General features: G+C 43.6%; 1 protein-coding gene across 1 annotated transcript in view; it reads left to right on the top strand.

Moving 5' to 3' along the window:
* The first annotated feature begins 8739 nt into the window (after positions 1-8739).
* LOC147083907 (scavenger receptor cysteine-rich domain-containing protein DMBT1-like) overlaps positions 8740-25262 on the top strand; it is a 41751-nt gene continuing 25228 nt past the window's right edge. The window contains exons 1-5 of the mRNA XM_085980055.1: positions 8740-8785; positions 16035-16067; positions 16856-17170; positions 22120-22434; positions 24917-25231. Coding sequence (XP_085836181.1) covers positions 8740-8785; positions 16035-16067; positions 16856-17170; positions 22120-22434; positions 24917-25231 — 1024 coding nt within the window. The remainder of the gene's footprint in view (positions 8786-16034; positions 16068-16855; positions 17171-22119; positions 22435-24916; positions 25232-25262) is intronic.

Genomic DNA, 25262 nt, shown 5'->3' with positions numbered 1-25262 from the left:
GATATGTTGCACCTGGTCCCCTCCTCCAAATTGTTAATATAGATTGTAAAGAGTTGGGGTCCCAGCACTGACCCCTGCGGAACACCACTAGTCACTGATTGCCAACCCGAGAATGAACCATTTATCCCAACTGTCTGTTTTCTGTTAGATAGCCAATCTTCCACCCATGCCAGTATATTACTCCCAGTCCCGTGATTTTTTATCGTGTGCAGTAATCTTTTGTGTGGCACTTTGTCAAATGCCTTTTGGAAGTTCAAATACACCACATAATAATAATATAATAATAATCAACTTTATTGTCATTGTTAGTGCACAAGTGCAGCACAACAAAATGTAGGCTTGCGGCTCCCGAGAGTGTACATTTAGGTTAAGACATTTAACATTCAACATTCATTTGGCTTGTAATACATAAACATAACCATAATAAAGTGCGTTGGCAGATGTGCAGGCTTTAGAGTTTATTTGTGGAGTTCAGTAGGATGACAGCCCTGGGAAAGAAGCTGTTCCTAAATCTGGTTGTTCGGGTGCGAATGCATCTGTCGCGTCTCCCAGATGGCAGGGGGGTGAACAGACTGTGGCTGGGGTGGAAAGGGTCTTTGATGATGGTCAGTGCCCTCCGTAAACAGCGTTTCTGGTAGATATTCTCTATGGTCGGTAGCCGGGTGCCAGTATTGCGTTGGGCAGTTTTGACTACCCGCTGCAGGGCTTTCCGGTCACAGGAGCAACAGCTGCCATATCATACCACTGGTTCCCCTTTATCCAACCTGTTTGTTACGTCCTCAAAGAATTCGAGCAAATTTGTCAAGCATAACTTCCCCTTCATAAAACCATGCTGACTCTGTCCGATTAAATTAAGCTTATCCAAATGTCCTGTTACTGCTTCCTTAATAATGGACTCCAACATTTTACCAACCACAGATGTTAGGCTAATGGGTCTATAGTTTCCAGCCTTTTGTCGACCTCCCTTTTTAAATAAGGGCGTTACATTAGCAGTTTTCCAATTTGCTGGGACCTTTCCTGAATCCAGGGAGTTTTGGAAAATTACCACCAATGCATCCGCAATCCCTGCCGTTACTTCTCTCAGGACCCCAGTATGTAAGCCATCAGGTCCTGGGATTTATCTGCCTTAAGTCCCATTATCTTACCGAGTACCATCTCCTTACTGATTTTAATCATGTTTAGCTCCTACCCCCTATAGCCCCCTGTTTGTCCAGTGTTGGGATATTTTTAGTGTCCTCTACTGTAAAGACTGATACAAAATATTTGTTCAGCATTTCTGTCATCTCCATGTTCCCCAGCACTAATTTTCCAGTCTCATCCTCTAAGGGACCAACATTCACTTTAGCCACTCTTTTACTTTTTATATAACTGTAGAAATTCTTGCTATTTGTTTTTATATTTTTTGCTAGTTTACATTCATAATCTATCTTCCCTTTCTTAATTAATCTTTTAGTTATTCTTTGCTGCCTTTTAAATGCTTCCCAATCTTCTATCATCCCACTAGATTTGGCTACTTTATATGCCCTTGTTTTTAGTCGGATACTATCCTTTATTACGTTACTAAGCCACGGATGGCTGTCTTTTCTTTTACGCCCCTTTTTCCTCAGTGGAATGTATTTTTCTTGAAAATTGCAAAATATCTCCTTGAATGTACATCACTGCTCATGTGCCATCTTACACCTTAATCTATTTTCCCAGTCCACTTTAGTCAACTCTGCTCTCATACCTTCATAGTCTCCTTTATTTAAACTTAGTATGCTGGTTTCAGATCCAACTCTCCCACCCTCCAACTGAATTTGGAATTCAACCATGTTATGGTCACACATTCCAAGTGGATCCTTTACTTGGACATTTTTTATTAATCCTGGCTCATTACACAGGACCAGATCTAAGATTGCCTGCCCCCTGGTTGGTTCAGTAACATACTGCTCAAGGAACCCGTCCCTAATGCAGTCTATGAACTCTTCCTCAAGGCTGCCCTGCCCAATTTGATTTGTCCAGTCAATATGAAAGTTATAATCTCCCATGAATATAGCTGTTCCCTTATTACAAGCCCCAACTATTTCCTGATTTATACTCCAACTAACAGAGTTGCAACTGTTAGGAGGCCTATAGACTACGCCCACTAGTGACTTTTTCCCCTTATTATTCCTTATCTCCAACCAAACCGTTTCATTATCCTGATCCTTTGACCCAATATCATTTCTCACTATTGCAGTGATTCCATCAGCCCATCGGTGATACTCACATAAGAGTATTTAGATAAACATGAAGCTATTTAAACATATTGGTTTAACTATTGGCGCCTGAACTTCCCGGAGCTGCAGTTCCACCGTTCGAGGGTAGAACAGAGAATATGTGAGAAACAGTGAGCGGTGGGAGTGAGTGGGACTGGAGATGGACACAGAGAGGCGAATGAAAGCTTTGATCTAGAGCATGTAGTGACATTGTACTTTTATCAGAGGGATGGAGAGACAGAGAGAGACAGGCAGACAGAGACGGATAGATATAGAGAGACACAGGCAGAGAGAGAAATGCAGACAGAGACACAGACAGAGATGAGAGTGAACGCAATTAACTACAGCATGAGGTGACCCTGTACAAGAATCAATGGGATGGAAAGAACGTTATAGAGAAAGAGACATAGAGAGAGAAAAATGATAAAATATAGAGAGAGAGCCAGAGAGAGCGAGGGAGACAGAGAGAAAAGAGAGATATTGAAACAGAGAGAGGAGAGTGAAACCAATGAACTGGAGCACGTGAGAAACCTATACACTAATCAGAGTAATGGATAGATAGATAGATAGATAGATAGATTGATAGATAAATAGATAGATAGATAAATAGATAGATAGATTGATAGATAGCATGCCAGTGAAAAAATACACTAGAGTGGTTGTCAATCAGTACACCAAATAAAGGAATGAAGAGAGAGATAGCCCACAAGACAATAGAAAGATGGAAACAGAGAACCTCGAGCAGGCAGGGTGATAAGGGAGGTAAAGTTGCAGGAGGGTTTTATAAGATCAGGACAGAGCAGCACAACCGGGAGAGACTGATTTCCGGGAAAGGTAAAAGAAGGAGAAAGACTGGGAAAGCCATTTCATGGGCTTTCTCTTCACGCTTATTTAATGGCATATGGCAGACATATACCGACATTAAAGAGTTGATGAGAATATTAAACCTTGCTGGGCAGAGCGATTGGGGTGAGAGAGTGCGGCAGGAAAGTGGCCGAATCATACCGGTGTGCTGCATGTTCTACTTCATTGTTCTGACCTCCTAGACATGCAGTAAAAGCAGTCCCTCTGCTCCATGTACAAGATCCACGACCAAGTTACGATGCGGCTTTCGGGCAAAATGGGAACCCATTTCATGGAGGCAGGACTCAGGGTAAGAGCACTGGCAGACTGTGACATAGCAACAGTGGGGCAATCAATCCCAAGATGGGAAAACTTCTATTAAACCCCCGAACATGGGGCCGTGTATTTTCAATTCCGTAGTTGTTGGTGCGTGAGTCTGGTAAATGGTGCTGGATTTAATCTGCTAGAGCATCAAGAAGAATGACACCCTGCCAGCGGCCCTGTGTCACAGCATCCACCGTGCTGAAGGCAGTTGGCCCATCTTACGTCTAAATGGGAATCTCTGAGACTCTGGGGACAGCGCTGGAGGCATTACCTGTAGCCTGAAGAACCTTTCCAGTGCTCTGTACTGGAAAACGGCCCCGGTCCGCTGGATAAACTCCAGTGGAACACTTGGACACAAGAGGTCCCGAACCCTTGGTTCTGTCAAAATGCATCTACACTCTCTGCAGTCAGGTCAATAGAGTCTGTCTGTCAGGGAGAGGGTTTGGAATCATTATCTCGACCTGTGTTTACTGCTTGACACTGGCTTACTGGAACCATTGGGCTCTCAGTTGCCCCTCCGTCATTCTGCTCCGTGTCTCTGACACTCCAGCACTGCAGTGTCGGGCTCCAAATGTGTCTGTTGGTGTCCTTACCTGTCACAGTTTCCCCAAATTTATGAGGAGCCGGAATTCTTGTTTTATTCTCCCTCACTACGTTCCTTTCTCTGTATGGAGCTGTCCTAATTATCACATCACATTTAGTAGTGGCTGGAAAGAGTCACTGGGTTTGGAGGCTCCTGTTCCGCTTTTCGTTATATTCGGGAGATTGAACAGTTGTGTGAAAGCGAGTTTCATTCAGCCTGTGATTGTTAATCCCGTTTTGTTCTGTAGCGGATATTTTACATTAGAGGCAGAAGGTATCAGATGTGATATCGGGAAAAGCAAATGGACCTGAGCGACAGTTTAGTCTGGGTCTCCTTTTTCACCAGACACAGTCATATAGGCCGCCAACTAAAGGGGAATTGTCCGTGGATCGGCTCTCTACCTCTGTATAGTCCAGGGCGAGGAACACTAGGGGACGCGGTTAAAGTGAATAAACCAAAGACTGAATCTTTGTTCAGAGTGAGATCATTATAGCTGCAGTACTGGGGGGACCCACTGGAACCATTGTGGGGCCGATCACTGATATTAAACTCCAGCTTTAGTGCGTGTAAGGGACGAAGGGAAATCTACCGGGTGATTAACAATCACGGTATTTATCAGAATGGAGAATGATTTCATATTAACGTGTTACATATAATTACCTCAATATGTTATAATTTAAAGCAACTGCTGCTCTCATGTGTGAGGTGACCTGTTGCTGCTCCGGGCCTGTCCCAGTGGGGTTATCGGTCCAGCTCTAGCCCGTCTGGTGTTGACCGCCAGCGGGAATGGTGACCGGCCCGACTCGGGAATCTCCCGGCTCGGAGTGTTCATGGATCTCACATTCTCCTCTCTGTATCGGTGAAGTCAATTTAAAAAAGTGAGCGCCGCTACACTGTGAACCACTCTTGGGAAAGGCATTAACTGGGATTGAATCCATCTGATTGTCGGTGTTTAATCACTCAATCCTATTCCGAATACTTTAGTGCTGGGTAAAGGGCTGCAGCACATCAGAAAGTGACAGGATTCATTCTTCTTTATATGTAATAAAATGATAATATCAGTGATAACGATCAGTAAAGTTGGTCTGAGACCAAAATCATCTCTCATGGGGATTTACGTCCGTGTTTCCCTGATAGACTCCTATTTTCACTCACAAACCGGTAATCAGTGTTGAATAACATTCGGGTGGAGTTAGCGCGGGGTCTTGGAGTCAGAGTCAAATGTGCGGCACTGTTGGAGTCTGGACTGCACAGTGGGGCACAAGAGTGTGTAGCTCTGGGGGGCTTTGGAGATTTGATAGTCAGGGGAATAGACAGGCGTTTCTGCAACCACATATATGAGTTCCCAATGGTGTATTGCCTCCCTGGTGCCGAGGTAAAGTATATCATTGAACGGGTGCAGGACATTGTGCGAGGGGAAGGGGAACAGGAGAAGTTGTGATCCATATTGGAAACAATGGCATTGGGAGGAAAAAGGCCGAGGTCAAACAGGCAGAGTTTCAGAAGATGGAAAACTATTAAAGAACAGGTCCTCAAAGGTGATCTGCTCCGAATTTCTCCCAGTGCCACGTGCCAGTGAGCACATAAACAGGAAGAGAGTGCAGGTGAATGCGTGGCTGGAGAAGTGGTGCAGGATGGAAGACTTCAGATGTCTGGGGCATTGTGACCAGTTATCGGGTAGGGGGGACCTGTACAGGCAGGACAGCTTGCACCTGAGCAGGGCTGGGACCAATGTCCTCATGGGGAGTTTTATTAGTGCCCTGGGCGAGGATTTGAACTAATTTGGCCGGGAAAAGGGCACCAGGATGTAGCAGCAGGGAGGAGAGACCAGGTGCATAGAAACAGCAACAGAACGAACAGTAATTGCAGTAAGTAAATCTAGGAGGGACGAACAGCAACAGAACAAACAATAACTTATTAAGAGAAGTAAGGAAAATGAGGAAAGAAACAAAGCCGACTAGCATGGTTTTGGAATGCATGTGTGTTAGTGCAAGGACTGCTACAAATAATGTTGACGATCTACAGGTGCAAGTTGCCACGTGGGTTTATAATAAATTCACTTTGAAGGAAAACTGGCTTAAACATGGGCAGGAATGTGAACTAAACATTCATGGCTACAATATAGTAAGGAGGGATAGGGAAGGGGAAAAGAAGGGCTGGCAGATTGATCAAGGATAATATTACAGTTCTAGAAAGGGACGGCATATTAGATAGTTAAAACACTGAATAGATGAGCTTAGAGTTACGGGACAGAAAATGAGCTGTTACATTTCTGAGGAATGAAACAGTACTGGATCTAGTTCTGGGTAATGAAGTAGAGCAAGTGCAGTGTGATTCAGAGTGAGAACATCTGGGTAATAGTGATCATAATATAATTATGTGTAACTTGTTATGAACATGGTACAAGAAAAATTAAATGTGAAAATAATCAAATGGAAGAGAACTAAAATTTCACTGATTTGAGAAGTGATCTAGCATATGTGGATTAAAAAAAGACCAGGAAAACAGTAAAGGGACAATGACCGGCCTTGAAGTTGGAGATGTTTCGGGCACACTACAAACATATCCCCATAAAGAGGGAAAATTGGGTATCCAAAACTAGAGCTCCCTGGATGACAAAGAAAATAGAGATTAAAATAAAACAGAAAACTGAGGATTATGACAAAAGGAAGATAGAGAATACAATTGAAACCAGGCAAATTAAAGAGAGTGCAGAGGGCAATTGAAAAAGGATATAAGAGCAAAGAGAGAGAATGCTAAAATATTAGCTTGTAATGTAAAAGGAACCCCCAAATCTTCTACATACGTATAAGAAGTGAAAGGATAGTTAAAGGAATTGTGAGGCCGATTAGGGGCAAATAATGAAATATTCTTGTGGAGGCAGAGGGCATGACTGAGCTACTGAATGAATACTTTGCATCTATTTTCACAAAGGAAGAAGATGAAGTTAATGCCGGAGTAGAGGAGTGGGGAGTAGAGATATTGGATAAGATAAAAAATATAGAAAGGAGGTGCTAAATATGTTGGCACCACACAAAGTTAACAAGTCACCCGGTTCAGATGGGTGAATCCTAGCTTGCTAAGGGAAGCTAGGATAGAGATAACAGACGCTCTGATCACAATCTTTCAATCTCCTTGGATATTGGAGTGGGGCCAGAGGGCTGGAGGATTGTAACTGTCACACACTTCTTCAAAAAAGCGGAGAGGGAAAAACCAGGAAACTACAGGCCTGCCAGTCTAACGTCAGGGCTGGTGGGAAAAACTACTAGAGACCATTGTCAAGCACAAAATTAATTTTCACTTGTAGAAGCATAGGTTAATAACGGGCAGTAATTCGTTTCTGACTAAACTGATTGAGTTCTCTGATGAAGTAACAGAGATGACTGATGAAGGTACTGCAGTACATGTTGTATCTATGGACTTTCAAAAGCCATTTAATAAAGTATCTCACAGAAGATTATTCCGAAAATAGACGCTCATTATATTAAAGGGATGATGGTAACTTGTGTTGTACATTGGCTAAGGAATAGGAGGCAGAGAGTAGTGGTGAAGGAATTTTTATCTGACTGGATAGAATTATGAAGTGGGGTCCCCCAGGTGTCGGTATTAGGACCATTGCTTTTCTTGCAATCTATAAATGACCTGGACTTCTGTGCATGGAATACAATTTCAAATATTGCAGGCGATATACATTTACACAACGTATTAAATAGTGAGTGTTATAAATGTCATAAATCATCAAGAAACTACTCGCAAAATAATGCTGGATGGCCAGCTGTTGGCACCATCCAAGGAGTATAAATACTCGGGCGTCGGCCCCAGCCTGCCAGGGACATTTTGTAAGACAAGGAACTAGTGGAGTACAACTAGACCTCCATGTTCTGAAACAAGTTGATTAAAGCCTTGCTTTATGCACAAACCAATTGCGTAGTGAGTTTTATTATGTCAGTGAACATTATAGTAGCAGAATTCAGAAAGACATCGACATACCGGTGAAATGGGCAGACGCATGGAACATGCAATTTAACGTGGATAAGTGTGAAATGCTGCACTTTGAGTGGAATAATATGGAGAGACAGTATAATCGTAATGGCACTATTTTGAGGGGCGCAAGAACAGAGGGAACTGACAAATATTTGTAGATGACTGGGGAAGTTGAGAGGGTGGTTAAGAAAGCGTATGGGATACTTGGCTGTGTAAATATGGGTATTGAATATAAAAAACTAGTCAATAATGCTAAAACTTTACAAATCTCTGGTTATGCCTCAGCTGGAGTATTGGATACAATTCTGCGCACCAGACTTAAGAAAGGAGTATAGGGTTATAGGCAAACAGCTGGGGATGTGGAACTAAATTAAACAACTCTTTCTAAGAGCCGGCACAAGCAGAACGGGCCGAATGGTCTCCTTCTGTTCTGTATGATTCTGTGATCCGGATGCGGGGTCGGTGATTCATTTTGTTTATCAGACTCACGCAGATCAACGGCAGTGGATGGAACCTGGGCTCTTTGCATTTATTAATGGACAGGTTCCTTCTCATTGGTGTATTTTACCAGGCTGCAATTCACGGTTAACACATTTCAAAATCTATTGGTTATTTTGAAAGAAACATTGGTTTCTGTACAAACAGTAATCCACGAATTAAGTTCCAGTTCAGTCGGGGTGTCAGAAGGTGCTGAAGGGCCCGCTCGGTAACCGGGAACAACATTCGGTTAATGTTCATGTCCCGTCGCTGCAACTGGCTCCGGGGACGATGCTGCGGTCTTTCCTGACCATCTTTTTACTGCAGCTTCTCAACTGTGAGTCATCGCTGATTATTAATATTACAATCTGTGCCTCATTAATACAATTATTGCTCTTTACTACTGAACATATTGAAGTGATGTGGAAAGCAAATGTTATTTTCTTGAATTGTAATAATGTCATCTGGAGCTTAATGGGATATCGGGGCTGGTTTCTCAATCGCCTTCACATGCTGCTCCTGTACAGACAGAGCAGACTGGAGTTCAAAATCTAATCGGACGATTTAAACTGAACCTGTTCGAAGTAGAGCGCGTTCACTGATAGAATGGAGTGTATCGGGCTTTGGGTCCATTTACAGAAAACGGGTATATTTTATTCAAGTTTGCAATTGATTGGGATCGTATGAGGTGAATATTGAAATGGTTTATTTAATTTGTAGAATTTTCATTTAATACATATTTTGGGCAGTTTGTTTGATTTTAAGTTCCATCAACTTCAAATAGGGAATCAATTCTCCATTTCTGTCGGTGACAATGAGCGGGTTTAGAATATTGTTCATCTGATTAACACCTATTTTAAATTCCCACTCGAGATTTGTGTAAAACTTAGATTGAAAACATAAATCGGCCACAAATACCGCGGCAGTTTTGTTTTGTTTTGTCCCCTGCGGCTTTTGTACAGACAGAGCAGACTGGAGTTGAAATTCTAATCGAATTATTTAAACCGAGCCTGTTGGAAGTAGAGCGCAGTCACTGTTAGAATAGAGTGTATCGGTGTCTGGGGTGTAAGTGAACACGCACACATATCTGTGACTGATATTTCTCAGTAGAAATGCTGTCTGACCCCCGTGTTTTGCAGAGTTTGTCCAGCGTTAGGGTGTTGTACAAGGTATATAATATTGTATAATAAAATATTACCTAGCGGTGCAACCAATATTGTTTCAATTAGCATTAATTCTTAGTATTTTTTACTACTCTATCCCAAAAGAATATGTCACTGAAACTTCTTGAATCTCTGGGGAGTTTACTGTGAGTGTTGTTGTTTAGTTTATCTATGTATACGCTTTTTATTACCACGTTAATATAATTATTGGTCTTTACTACTGAAGACATTGAGGTGATGTGGAAATTTAAGGTTGTGTCCTTGAATTTTAATAGTGTCCTGTAGAGTTTAATGAGATATCGGACTGATTTCGCATTCGCCTTCCACCTGTACCTTTTGTACAGACAGAGCGGACTAGAGTGGAAAATATATTCGGATTATTTAAACTGAGCCTGTTAGAAGTAGAGCGGTCACTGTTAGAGAAGACTGTATCGGAGTCTGCGCTGTAAGTGAAATCTCTGAGTGCAGAACATCATTGAAAGCTGCACCTACTGCCGACTGAACTCACACACACATTTCTGTGACAGATATTTCTCACTAGAAGTGCTGTCTGACGCCCGTGTGATAGAGTGAACTGAAATATTTTAAAAAGTTTTTCAGTATTAGAATGTTGGATGAGTTTATAAATATTTTCTAATAAAATATTAACTAGTGGTGGAACCAATATTGTCAAAATTAACATTAATCATTAGTACAATTACAATTAAATACACTCTCCAACTATTGATGTTAATATAATTTCCTAAATCTTTGGAGAATTTTCTGTGTGTGTTGTTGCTTAGTTAGTGATTACCTTCGAAGTTTTGAACTTTTAATATTAAATTATTTTTCCAGATCTAACAATTACATGTACAGAGTCATGTAATAATTAAGCTTTCTCAGTCTGTGTCCACATGCCCCATTCTTTTCATACAGAGTCATGTAGAATTTAATGAGCTATTGGGATTGTTTCTAAATCTCCTTCCACATTCTCCATACTTTTTATAAAGTGTCATGTAGGGTTTATTCATATTTCGGGACTTGTTCCTCAGTCTCCTTCCACTTGCTCGATATTTTTTGCTGAGGTTTTTGGTCGGTGACTCCATTCAGTTTCTCTCTGTGTCCAGTGTGTGTTTGGTTATATTTATTAACCTCTATCAATAACAAATGCTGGTTACTGACAGGGAAATATTATCGTACTGCTATCAGACACTTGATCTGTGGTTAAATTTATTTTATTTTTAAAAACTGATTAAATTATCTACAAAACAGGACTTTAGTATTCAAAGAACGTTTTCTGCAAATCATAGGACGGAGAAAAAGCATGAAATGTGTATCACTCCCTGAATCATTTTCTCAAGTCGCCTGCTGATCACATTCAATTTGAAGAAAACGGGCATCTTTTCTTCAAATTTGTCATTCATTGGGATCGCATGAAGTGAATATTGAAATGCTTGATGCATTTTGAAGAATTCTCTTTTAAAACATATTTTGGGTTGGTTGTTTCATTTTAAATTGCATCAACTACAAGTAGGGAAACTTTACCCATTTCTGTCGATGTCATTCTATTCAGATATAAGAATATTTTACATCCGAATAGCAATTATTTTAAATTCCCAGGTGAGCCTTGAGCGAAATTTAATTTTAAAACCGAAATCTAAGGCACTACCGCACCAGTTTGTTTTATTTTGTCCCCTGCAGCTCCTGCACAGACAGAGCAGACTGGAGTTGAAATTCTAATCCGATTATTTAAACCGAGCCTGTTGGAAGTAGAGCGCATTCACTGTTAGAATAGAGTGTATCAGAGTCTGGGGCGTAAGTGAACTCACTGAGTGTAGAACACCAGTCAAAGCTGCACCTACTGCCGACTGAACACGCACACACATTTCTGTCTCAGATATTTCTCAGCAGAAGTGCTGTCTAACCCCGTGTGGTACAGTGAACTGAACTAATTTAAATAGATTATTCAGCATTAGAGGGTTGGAGAAGGAATTTAAATATTGTTAAGATAAATACTATTTAGACGTGGAACCAATATTGTTCAATTTGCATTCATTATCAGTACAATCATTGTTAAGTTTACTCTCCAAACAAATATGTTCCTGAAATTTCCACACTGTCCGGGAGTGTGCTTATTGTTGTTTAGTCACTGATGACCTTCAAAATTATGAACATTTTATCTGAAATTAATCATTCTATTTCATACATTTGTATTAACAGTGTCACGTAATAATTAACGTACCTCAGTCTCCTTCCACATGCCCATGTTTTTATACAATATCAGGTAGTGTTTAATAAGATATCCGGACTGGTTTCTCAATCTCCTTCCAACTGCTCGATAACCTTTGCTGAGTTTGTCGGTCGATGACTTCATTCAGTTTCTCTCAGTTTTTAGTGTGTGTTTGGTTATATTTATTAATCTCGATCATTAACAAAGCCTGGTTTACTGACAGGGTAACATTATCGCACTGTTATCAGATGCATTGTACGTTTAACGAACTATGTTACCGTGATTTATTTGATGTTATAAAATTGATTGGAAACTAAAATCCTGCTTTATAGATAGCTTAAAGAACATTTGCTGTAAATCAGAGAACGGAGAAAAATCATGAAATGTATCCCACTCCCTGAATCATTTTCACAAATCGCGTGTTGATGAAAATCAATTTACAGATAATGGGCATATTTGATTCAAATATGTCATTCATTGGGATCGTATGAAATGAAGTGAAGTGAAGTGAATATTGAAATGTTTTTGTTAATTTGTAGAATTTTAATTTAATACATATTTTGGGTTGTTTGTTTGATTTTAAAATTCCATCAACTTCAAATTGGAAACAATTGTTCAATTCTCTCAGTGACAGTAAATATGTGTATTATATATTGCACCTGATCAAAACTTACTTTAATTTTCAGAGGATCTTTGTGTCAAATTTAGATTTTAAACCGAAATCGAGCACAAACTCTGCACCAGTTATTTTTATTTTGTTCCCTGCGGCTCTCGTACAGACAGAGCAGACTGGAGATGATATTCCAGTCGGTGTTTCAAACAGAGCCTGTTGGAAGTAGAGCGCGGTCACTGTTGGAATAGAGTGTATCGGAGTCTGGGGTGTAAGTGAACTCACTGAGTGTGGAACACCAGTCAAAGCTGCACCTACTGCCGAATGAACCCACATAGAGATTTCGGTCCCAGATATTTCTCAGTGAAGCGCTGTCTGACACCATGTGATGCAGAGAATTGACCTTTTTTTAAAAATGTGTTCAGCGTTGGAGCATTTGACAAGGACTATAAATATTGTAAAAGTTAAATATTAACTAGAGGTGGAACCAATATTGCCTCAATTAGTAATCATTATTAATGGAGTTCTTATCAAGTACACTCATCATAAATGATGCTATTGAAAGATCCTAAATCACACCAGGTTTTGCTGTATGCTATTTTTGTTTAATTTGTGAGGATCGTCAAAACTATGAGCTTTTTATGTTAAATTAAGCTTTCTATTTCATACATTTGTACGAACAGTGTCATGTAACAATTAATGTTACTCAGTCTCTTTCCACATGGTCCATACTTTTTCTACAGAATCATGTAGTGTTTAATGAGATAACGGGACATGTTTCTCAATCTCTTGCCACATGTCCCATACTTTATATACATTGTCATGTAGTGTTTAATGAGGTATAGGGACTTGTTTCTTAATATCCTACCAATTACTCCATAGTTTTAGATAGTGTCAAGTAGCATTTAATGAGATAGCGGGACATGTTTCTCAATCTCCTTCCACATGTCCCATGCTCTGGTAGTTTTGTGTAAAAAATCCTGATTTTGTTTGTATATTTAACTTCGGCAGATAGCGATCAGAGCACTTTGTCCTGTTCTTGTCAATATTCGATGCGTGTTTGCTGATTTTCTAACCATTGTAACTTTTATCCAAGCACTAGTTAAGGGCTATGGAGATATTTTGTTTGAAATTACTCTTTGCGCTGTTAACGCTCAGAGTCTGGATTGTTTGGTGTGAGCTCCCTCTGGTGTTTTACTGGAGGTTTTAACCTACAATTAAAGATTTTCTATTCATTTGCTTCTTAAACATAACAGGACTCATTTAATTGTGAAAGCTGTTCAAGTCGGACTTGAAATCATTTAATATAAAATAATTATTTTGATTCTTGACAGACCTGATAGTCTGACATGAGAACACTTTTCTTATAAACACTCTCTAGTGACTCTATTTTGTAATCTCAAAATGACCAATTCTAACAGAAGCGTTGAGTTTTTAACGTTTTTGAGTAAATACTGAAAGAATTTTCCCACTAGTCTGTCAATGGTTAACAATAAAAGATGAATTTGCAGGACAGCAGAGTGTTGGGAAGGACTGCAGAGGCTCTCCTGGAGTGGAAGTTTGTAACGCTCTGTCAACATTACAGAACCCGGGCCAAAAATGGACCAGAGAGATTCTGTTTGGAAACTGCTCTCATTCAAGTATTCTTGACAAACGCAGCTGAGGACAGGAATCGGTGTCACGTTGTCTGTAATATATAACCGGGAGAATAGAAAGAGACCTGGAGATCTGTGGGACACAATATCATCAGGGGGGTTGGGAGCAGGTCAACAAACTGGCTGCATTTCAAAAAGCAGCAAAGCTTAAGCAGAGAATGAGAGGACCATTAACCGAACATCATTAACGGGTAAAATGATGGACCAATCGGCGAGGACAGTTTACAAGAGAATTCGCTCAGCAGGAACTTAATGAGGAACACCCAGCACGGAGATAGGAGGTGGGAACCCGCCTGACAAACGGCTCATTTTGTTTTGTTTGGCGAATTTAGAAATAAAATGAGTAGCAGAAACTTCCAGTTACAACTTTATTGAAACTTTGAAATTTCCACGTGGAAAACATTGATTTAAAATAAAAGAGATGAAATGCATCACACAATAAGATTATCTGTAACATAATTTCAATCATATTTACGTTCCATCATGAACTTTGCATGGGAATCCTTTACCTCGCTATCTAATATCACTGTGAGGGAGCCCTCAAATTCGGCTGCCCTCAAAAGTTGTCACCATCCTCCGGCTGCTTCACGACGACATGCCATCCATGTTCCAGACCAATGGATCCACCACAAACCCAATTCACGTATGGACCGTGGTCAAGCAAGGCTGTGTTATCGCACCAACGCTCTTCTCAATCTTCCTTGCTGCAATGCTCCATCTCATCCTCAGTAAGCTCCTCGCTGGAGTGGAGCTAATCTACAGAACAAACAGGAACTGTGCAACCTCCATCACCTCAAATCCAGGTCCAAGGTCGTCCCATCCTCTCTCATCAAATTACATTATGCAGACAATGCTTGCTTCTGCGCACACTCTGAGGTCGAACTCCAAACCATCGTCAACACCTTCACTGAAGCGTACGTGAGCATGGGCCTTACCCTAAACATCCGTAAGGCAAAGGTCCTCTATCAACCTGCACCCGCCACACAATACTGCTCCCCGATTATCAAAATCCATGGCGACACCTTGGACAACACGGGCCACTTTCCGTACCTCGGGAGCCTACTTTCAACAAGGGCAGACATCGATGACAAAGTCCAACACCGCCAGTGCAGCCTTCGGTCGCCTGAGGAAGTGAGTGTTTGAAGACCAGGAGCTCAAACCCAGCACCAATCTCACAGTCAAAAGAGCAGTAGTGATACCCGCCCTCCTGTATGCTTCAGAGGCATGGAGCATGTACAGAAGGCACCTAAAAGCACTGGAGAATTACCACGAATGCTGCCTCCGCAACATCCTGCAAATCCATTGGCAGGATAAAGGCACCAACGTCAGTATTCTCGCTCAGGCCATCATGTCCAGCATCGAAACTTTGTCCACGCTCTATCAGATCCGATCGAAGAGCCAGGACATCCGCATGCCCAATACGAGACTCCCAAAGCAAGCGCTCTACTCGGAGCTCCAACACGGCAAGAGAGCCCCAGGTGGGCAGAGGAAACACTTCAAGGACACGCGCAAAGTCTCCTTGAAAAAGTGCAACAACCCCACCGACACCTGGGAATCCCTGGCCCAAGGCCGCACAACGTTGAGGAGAAGCATTCGGGAGAAGCAGGTCCATCACCACCGCCATCTCTGGGCACCTACACACTGGTAATAAATGGGGCCCGAGCACCGTCATCACAAGGAGAGAGTGCACCCAGGGGTCAGTGTGTGTTTGTGTGAAAATCATTCTCGATAAACTGTAGGCACTTTACAAATGTCAGGTTGCTGCATAGATTGTATTTGCGGTTTTATAAGGAATGAAGAACAGATGAAATCACAGGCCCCGGTATCAGTTCTTTCGCAAATTGATGGGAAATTTTACCGCACAGTTCTTTGTATTTGTGACTTTTCTTTCTGACAGTTTTATCCATTTCTTGCCCTAGCGAACTCTAATTCTCAATGTCTCATTTCAGGCAGACCCGGGAACAGTCAAGCTCACCCGTCAGGTAATCGCCTTTTATTTTCACGTTATCTGGAATCTCTCTGCTCTGATCCGTCCCATTGAATATTAAGGCTGGGTGACAATCTCAGGGCCTTTTTGATCACCGATTAACCCGCTCCTCGTGTGTCCCTCGGACAGGAAGAGTGTTTCCCGCGGACTGGTTACTAAAGATCTTTAATTCCAGCCGAGAGGCGGCTGCTGCCTTCATGCAGAGCGACAATAAACGGGGTCCCTGAAGGGCAGAGTATGAAGGGCCGGCTCCACTGACACTGCTGCCGGTCCCACAGCAGCTCTCACTTTCCACCTCACCAATCAGTGCTGACATTAGGATCACATGACCATCCAGCCCCGCCTCTTCCTCTGTTGTCTCCGGGGATTGGGGGGAATTTCTTCCAATCCTGACTGGGGCTGTGCTCTCACTACGTTCGGCCAATCGGTACTGCCCATGATGGACAGCTGACCATTGCAGCCACGCCCATTTCCCGACCTCTGGAGGCTGGAATATATTCTGAGCCAATCGCCACCCGGCCCCGTGGGAGCCGCTCTGGTGCTGGGAACTTCCCGCTGACTCCCGGTTCCCTGCTCGTTCACACCGTTTATTAATATTTCCCTCTCCCTTTTGCCATGTTTAATATTTACTCCGGGTTTTATTCGGGGTCTGGGCACAGTCTGATGTTCCCACTGATTCCTCACATGGTCCCTCTGTCCTGGTGAATGGGGGCGGTCCGTGCGCTGGGAGACTGCGGGTTTAATGCACTCTAACCGCTTGATGTTATTTCTGATATTTTACAGAGACGGTGAAGCTGAGGCTGGTGAATGGGGGCAGTCGGTGCGCTGGGAGACTGGAGATTCACTACATGGGACAGTGGGGGACTGTGTGGGATTATCTCTGGGACCTGCCGGACGCCGCTGTTGTGTGCCGGGAGCTGGGCTGCGGGGCCGCGCTGTCAGCACCGGGCGGGGCTCACTTTGGGGAAGGGTCCGGACCCATTGTGACGTTTAGTGTTCGGTGCGGCGGGACCGAGGCCGCTCTGCGGGAGTGTCGATCAGATCAATGGGGTCACGATTCACTGCCACACTCCAGGGATGCCGGCGTCATCTGCGCAGGTAAACATCTTTCTTCTGTCTCTCATCTCCCGCTGCCTCTGATTGTTTCCGGAATAAAGCGGAAGTAAAATAATCAGCGGGTGTCCGTCCCCAGAAAGCGAGTGATTATAATTCCAGTATTCCCTGGTTATTATTAATGTTATATTATTAATATTAGGATTAATGTTTGTGTTATTATAATATTACTGTTATTTTATACAATAAACACCCCCACCGGGAGCAGTAAATACCTGACACTCGGCACATTTACAATGCAGACAGAACAAGTTTCCATTGAGATTTGCCCCAAAGCCGCAGTGAATGAGCTGACCCGCTGGAAATGTCACAATCTCAATCCAACTCTCCATTCTCAACCCAACAGCCGCTACCGGGCATGCGCCGTGAGCCCGGCTCTGCGCCTGCGCTCATCGCTTGTTGTGCGATCTGATATTTTCCACAGACTGTGAATCTGAGACTGGGGAGGGAGGTTTCTCAGCCTCGGGGAGCCTGGGCAATGGGTCCGCGGTTAGTGTGGGCAGCACGGGAGGAAATACGCAGTAAGATCCCACAGCTGCCTGTAAATTCCCATTTATTTCGAGTTTTGAATGAGACGAATAATAGGATATAATCTCAGAGAAATGACTCGAATAGGGAGTTCAGGAGCAACAAATTTACCCAGAGAGTGGTTCATTTGTGACCCGCTTATATTTATGGCTCCGAGTTTTGCTCACCCCGCAAGTGGAAACCTTCTCTATTCTACCCTATCAAATGCTGTCATATTCTTAAGTACCACGACTAATTCAGCCCCTCAGCCGTCTTTTTTCTAGCTTGTTTGCTTTTTCTATGGCTTTATTAACTTGCGTCACTACTTTTAACGATTTGTGTATCTGTGCCTCTAGATCCCATTGCTACTCTACCCAATTTAGGCACTTACTTTCCAAGAAAAATGACTTATTGTGTTGTTTACTATCCATTCTGCTACTACCCGAACTCATACATCAAATTCCCGGAATTTCACTCTAAAACAAAAGCAAAATACTCCAGCTGCTGGAAATCTGAACTAAAATCCGATAATGCTGGAAGCACTCCGCTGGCCAGGGAGCATCTGTGGAAAGATAGAGTTAACGTTTCAGGTCGATGACATTTCATCATTACGAAAGCAAGATGGAATATTCGGGGGCAGCTGCTGTTATTGGGGGAACAATCCCTGTACAGAGATGGTAGCCATTATCAAATGGAGTGGTCTGGGTCCCGCTTATCAAAGGGAACGGTCTGTGACCCGGTTATCAAAGGGAGCGTGTAGAGGTTCTGGGTCGTTGCCAATTAACCCTTTCACTCTCAAGTTCCAAAAGATTCGACTTGACCCGTATTGGTGACAGTTATTATATTTTGTTCAGTTTAAGTGAGATTTGATACATTACAGCATCTGAGCGGTAGTGAAACAAGGTGCAATCAAGATTTATATTTCCCGTTATGCCCTGGGTAGAAGACGCGATATCCGGGGTTCAACTCCAATCGGCCCTGGCCTCGAGGCTCGCCCGGCCGCCTGGTGTGACGCGTGTGGGTCCTCCAACAACCCGAATCCCTCCTCGGCTGGTCTGGAGGATGTTCCCAAGCTCTTTGCTGACTGTCTCTACAATCTATGTGTTTGAGAAACTCCCTTCTTATACTTCATCCCAGCAAAGCCTCTGGTGAGCAGTTAACCCAATCATTGACTTACACCTGAAAGCCCGTGTAAAATTACAGGGATACCCCGAACCTAATGATCCCGCCTGCCCCCGTCAGGCCCTCATCCCGTAACACCCTGACATCATCTGTTTTTGACCATCAAGACTCCTATCTGGGGTAGTTCTGGCAACACAAACGGAACATGTCTCCATAGGCTGAGATGTGGTGTCCTTGCTGTTTGACTATGTTTTTAATTCACTGCAGATATCAGAACATTCCACAAAGTGGCAGCCACACAGGACCTTGCTAGTTCTGTTCCCACAGATACGCTGTCTGTTCTTATTATTCTGTTTGCTGAGAGGCACTTTTAAAAAGTTAATCAAGGGAGGCCCAGCGCCTCGGTTTATTCCATTTTAAAATCTAATCAGGTCTACCCATGGCATATTACATCAGGGTTTCCAAGTATGGTTATAATCAGGGTTTACAAGTATGGTTATAAATGAAGCAATACACAATGAAATCTTTAAACTAGAATGCATAATATAATCATTGATTTAGTTCATTTCAGTAAGAGAAAATAAAAATGCGGATTTCCCAGGATTATCACAATCTGTCTGGGACCCGGTTATCAAAGGGAGCGGTCTGGGTCCCGGTTATGAAAGGGAGCGGTCTGGGTCCGGTTATGAAAGGGAGTGGTCTGGGTCCGGTTATGAAAGGGAGTGGTCTGGGTCCGGTTATCAAAGGGAGCGGTCTGGGTCCCGGTTATCACAGGGAGTGGTCTGGGTCCGGTTATCAAATGGAGCGGTCTGGGTCCAGGTTCTCAAAGGGAGCGTTCTGGGTCCGGTTATCAAAGGGAGTGGCCTGGGTCCGGTTATGAAAGGGAGCGCTCTGGGTCCGGTTATGAAAGGGAGCGGTCTGGGTCTGGTTATCAAAGGGAGTGGTCTGGGTCCAGTTATGAAAGGGAGCGGTCTGGGTCCGGTTAGGAATGGGAGCGGTCTGGGTCCGGTTATGAAAGGGAGTGGTCTGGGTCCGGTTATGAAAGGGAGCGGGCTGGGTCCGGTTATCAAAGGGAGCGGTCTGGGTCCCGGTTATCAAAGGGAACGTCCTGGATCCGGTCGTATAAGTGTTGGTCGGAGTTAAGAGATCCTGTTTACTGAGAGTTGTGGTGACTATTGATTTGCGTTCCCCGAAATTAATCCGGGTAATTCGGGGTATGTGCTGAACGGTTACTCGCTGTTAGTGGAGGAGGTCGATGAGGGAGGATCGGGATCACTGCGGCTCCCTTCACATCGACACTCTCTGTCTCAGTTAAACAGGAACCGAGGGGAGAGCGAGTGGGGAAGAGAGAGAACATGGCTGGAAATCTGCACTCTGGCCCGTGTTTCTCATCAATCATGGTCACTATAGTCATCGTCTTCTGAGGAGATTTGCTGAAGTGTTTGATTAAATGAATAAGTGGTTATGGGAATTTCACTGTAAAACTTTGAATCTGATGTTAGAGATCGGCCCCTATATGGCGATTTAATGTTATTAATTGAGCTTGCATCTACTGCTTTTTGTGGGAAGGAGTTCCACACTTCTACCAACCTTAATGTGAAGAATTGTTCCTGAACTCTATTGAATGGCCTGGCTCTGATTTAAAGGTTCTGTCCCCTGGTCCCAGACTCCCCGCCAGTGGAAGAGGTTTCTCTCTATCAGTCCTACCAGTTCCTTTCAAAATTCTATAAACACCATTTAAATTTCCCCTTAACCTTCTAAACTTCAGTTAGTACAAGCCTCGTTCATGTCATCCCTCCTCATAATTTAACGCTTGGAGCACTGGCAGTGTTCTGGTGAATTTGCGCTGCACTCCTTCCAAGGCCCATATCTTCGTTCTGTGGTGCGGTGCCCAGAACTGTACCCAGCTCTCCAGATGTGGTCTAACCAGGGCGCTGTATAGCTGTAGGAAAACCTCCTCCCGTTTAAATTTTAGCCCTCTAGATATAAAGGCTAACATTCCATTAGCATGTTATATTATGTTTTTGTAACTGACCACTGCAGTTTATTGATCTGTGTACATGTACCCCTCAATTTCTTTGGGCCTTCAATGTTTCTACCTTTTCACCATTTAGAAATTCACGGCTCTATCTGTTTTTGATCGAGCGTAGTTCTTGGCCTTGATCCTCTGATGTCCAATCAGCGAACAACAGCAATCAGCAAACAAACCGAATGCTCAACTATGTAAGCAAAAGAGTGCAGGGCAAATCAGGGTGTCTGGATTTCACCGAACAGAGCTCCATCCAGTCACGCCTTGTGCTGTGTGTATACATCCGGTCACGAGGCACAAGAGCTCAGAGTTGAACTAGACAGTGCTCTGTCCAGGCCTCGCCTTGTGCACCGTGTATTGTTCCGGTAACCAGGTACACAGGGACAATTAAACCCTGGAAGTGGTGTAGAGCCAAAACTGGAGTCAGATCTCTACAAACCGCTGTGCTGAATAATGGGCCTTGTAGCAGGAAGTGAGCTACTGGAGGCAGTAAATGGGGCGAAATGGTGAATCTGAGAAAAAAAAACTTTAATTTCAACATGTCAATACAACAAGGTGTGAAATACTGAAGGGAGAGAAAGACAGACTTAGGACTGGTGTCCGGATACTCTTCTCACAGAGAGCGATGGAGGACTGGTCTGGAATCTGGTGTAGATTGATTGAGGAAAATCGAATCATGGAAAAGGCAGATGCGAAAAGCCGTCTTTAGGGTCATTCTGGGTTAATGAGCTGTACCGGCTCCAACCGTCATCATCAAACGGATGCATCGTGTGTTGTGTAAAGGCAGGGTGTTCCTGGAGGGAGGCGGGGTGGTCGGGAAATTCTCCCCTCGGTGTCCTTCAGTTACAGGGTGAAAGCGAGGGCGCCCTCTGCCGGCCCATCTCGGCCTCTGCTTTCTGGAGGAGAACATGGATGCGGCCGGCAGCGGAGCGAACCCGAAGTGGGTGCAGGGAGGACAGAGATTGCTTGACTTCGATTTACTCTTCTCTCTCTATCGATACTTTGCTGCGTTCTCTCTGCTGATACAGTGCGTGTTTGTAACATCAGAGTGACGGCCACTGGGTAAGGTACCAACAAATAAAGCGATATTATAAAAAGCCAGACAGTCACATTATAACGACTAGCGTTAGAGGAAAAAAAGCATCATCGGTATTGGACCAGAATGGAACCAATCTGAGAACCAATAGTGTCAGATCTGTCATTAATCAGATGTGTATTCATTTGTAAATATTTTATTGTGAATATCGTGAGTATTGTGATTATTATGATTATTCAGATCACAGATTTCCTAGACTAGTATCCGGAGACTCCCCATGCTCGGGCAGACTGGAGGTCCAGTACGGTGAAACCTGGGGAACAGTGTGCGACCTTCGCTGGGATTTGAATGACGCCAATGTGGCCTGTGCTCAGCTTCAGTGTGGAGTCGCGGTGTCCGTGCCAAGAGGGGCTTATTTTGGAGAGGGCACAGGACTTCTACGGAGTGATGTCTTTGAATGTACAGGCAGCGAGACAAGTCTGGTTGGCTGCCCTCTTTCTCCAGTAAATCACCACCAGTGCACCCACAGGAACGATGCCAGTGTGATCTGTTCCGGTGAGTACAGACTTACTGAACAACAGACAACTTCCTCCTTAATATTGGGAAAACTGAGGAAGGTGACATTCCTGTGTTTCTCTCTCTAACAATATCACATATAAACTAGTCCTTACAGTTTCCTATTATTGTTATAGGTCTGGCCGAACACGTCAAAATATCCGCAATAATTTGTCAATAGAAAGTTTCTAAACTTAAAGATTTCTTCTGAAGTAAGCAGATTTGTTGCTAGTTTATTTACCGCCTGCACTGAACGTATTTTTCTCTTAGACAGTTGATGTCACAATCGGTGTCTAACAACTCGCTAGTCGCGCACTGTCTCATTAACTTGTGCACACCTCATAGACCATCACGGTAGGTTCATTAATAGGACACCGCCTCATTCACTACGGGTTATCATCATTAATCACACGCTGACATCATTGACCGAGAACATCGTTCAATGTACGTTGACTCATTAACAAATTACAGACTTTATTAACCACAGTTTCACGAAAGTAACAACTCAGAAACTTTGCTAAAAATAAGCTGACTTGATGAACTGTGCATTGACGTCATTGGTTTGGTTCCTTTTTGTTAACCATCCCATGATTCTGACTTGATTTGTCGTGCACTGATGTTACGGGCGGTCGATTGGCCTCGTTGCCCAAACACGGACTTTCTGGTCCCTTCACTGCGCTCCTTACCCATCCGCTGACGTCATTAAACCGGCACTGTCCTAAACCCCGGGCACCATTTCCATTGCTGATGCTCCTGTGTGATGGTGCCTGCACTGCGGTCATTAGCCCGACATTCACTTGATTAACAGCGCAATGATGTCACCAGCCGTGCACCGTCAACTTTACCGGTACACTGACTTAGGGGACCCGCACTGAACTTCTCAGTGGTGCAGTCACTTTAATTAGCATCAATCGTAGTGACAAGACACTGATCACTTATCTCATTAACTGTTCACTGACCTAGATAATTGACCATTGTCCCCAAAAGTCGGACATTGACTTCATAAACGCGCATTGACCTAATTAGATACTTTGATGTGAACACCAGGCCCCATTAATTGTACCACATGGCAATAGCATTTCGACCCACCCTGTCCAGAGTCACACTTACTGAACAGCAGGGTATCAGGGGGCGGCTGTACTCCCGCACTGGTCAGTACAATCAGGCCAGAGGGAGAAGATTGGGCAGTTATATTATGGAATCAATTCTCTTTACTCCCCACAGCTGATATGATGGGAAACAAATCCATATGATCATAAATAGGTGATTCCCTACCTCTAGCCTGTTCGGTCATTCTATTAGATCATGACTGATATGTATCTCAACTCTATTTATCTTCCTTTGAGCCATATTCCTTGCTACCCTTAACAAACAAGAATCTATCACAGTGTTGAACATTTCGATTGAACACAGCATGCAAAGGCTTTCCTTTAGGGAGCAGGTGGAGAAATTCCAGATTTCCACTACTCTTTATGTGAAAAGTTTCTTCCCAATTTCAGTCTTTGTCCCAACTATCGTCAGCTGCTTCATAAGTTGCCTTCCCTCCAACATAACGTCAGAAGTGGTGCTGTTTGCTGATGATTGCAGAGTGTTCAGCTCCATTCGCAATTCCTTAGATAATGAAGCAAGCCATGGCCACTTGCACCAAGACGTGGACATCATCCAGACTTGGGCTGATAGTTCACGAGTAACATTCCTGCCACACAAGGGTCAGGCAATGACCATCTCCAACATGACAAACTCTGACCACCTCCTCTTGATATTAATTGGCTTTACCATCGCCGATCCCCCACCATCAATATCCTCTGTGTGGCCTTTCACTAGAAACCCTACATGATCAGCCACATAAATGCCGTGTCTAATACGGCAGGTCAGATGCTGGGTATTCTGCAGCGAGTGGCCCACCTTCTGACTCCCCAAAGCCTCTCCACCACCGGCAAGGCTCAGGTCAGGAGTTGATAGAATCCTCTCTAGTTGGGTGCAGCTGCAACAATACTCAAGAATTCCGACACTATCCAGATGAAAGCCGTCCACTTGATTGCCTGCCCATCCACCACCTTAAACATCCAGTCCCTCCATCACTTTAAGCACTGTTGTCATTCTGCTGAATCTGCGCTGCAACACCTCCAAGGCCAATATATCTTTTCTGAAATGCGGTGCCCAAAACTGAGAGCAGTGCCCCAGTTTGTGTCTGACCAAGACTCGGTACAACTGAAACATCACTTCCTCACTTTTATATTCCAAGCCCGTTGAGATAACGGCCAACATTCCATTAGTTTTTCAGGAAGAGCTGTCAACTTTGAGTTATCACACAACTTCTTGGGGTCTTGCAGTAACTTTGATTGCGACAAAGAAATAACTATTTGATAAATTACGGAAGTGCGATAGTGGTGGATAAGCTTCCCCCATTTTCTATTTTGCCCCTTATATATACTAAAGGTGATTTACATTCTATTTGAATCTGTATTTGTTTCCAAAACAGGGAACCATGGACCACGATTGGTCGGTGGGGAGAACAGGTGCTCCGGCCGGGTGGAAGTGCTACACGGAGACCAGTGGGGGACTCTGTGTGATGTTTATTTCGGTTTCGAAGATGCCAGCGTGGTCTGTGAGCACCTTCAGTGCGGGGCAGTCACCGCAACCCCGGGAGCAGCTCACTTTGGGGAGGGAACCGGCCCAGTGTGGAAGGAGAACTACAGGTGCCGGGGGAACGAGTCCCGATTGTGGGATTGTCCGGTTTCATCCTGGGATCAGTTTCGCTGCTCACATGGAAATGACACCAGTGTCATCTGCTCGGGTGAGTCCACTCAGTGTATTGAACTGAAATA

Source organism: Somniosus microcephalus, unplaced genomic scaffold (assembly GCF_052327205.1).
Source record: "Somniosus microcephalus isolate GS21.2 unplaced genomic scaffold, FLI_Smic_1.0 scaffold19, whole genome shotgun sequence".
NCBI lineage: Eukaryota > Metazoa > Chordata > Chondrichthyes > Squaliformes > Somniosidae > Somniosus > Somniosus microcephalus.
Note: the sequence above shows the minus strand (reverse complement) of the source record. Positions and strands in the feature narration are given on the sequence as shown.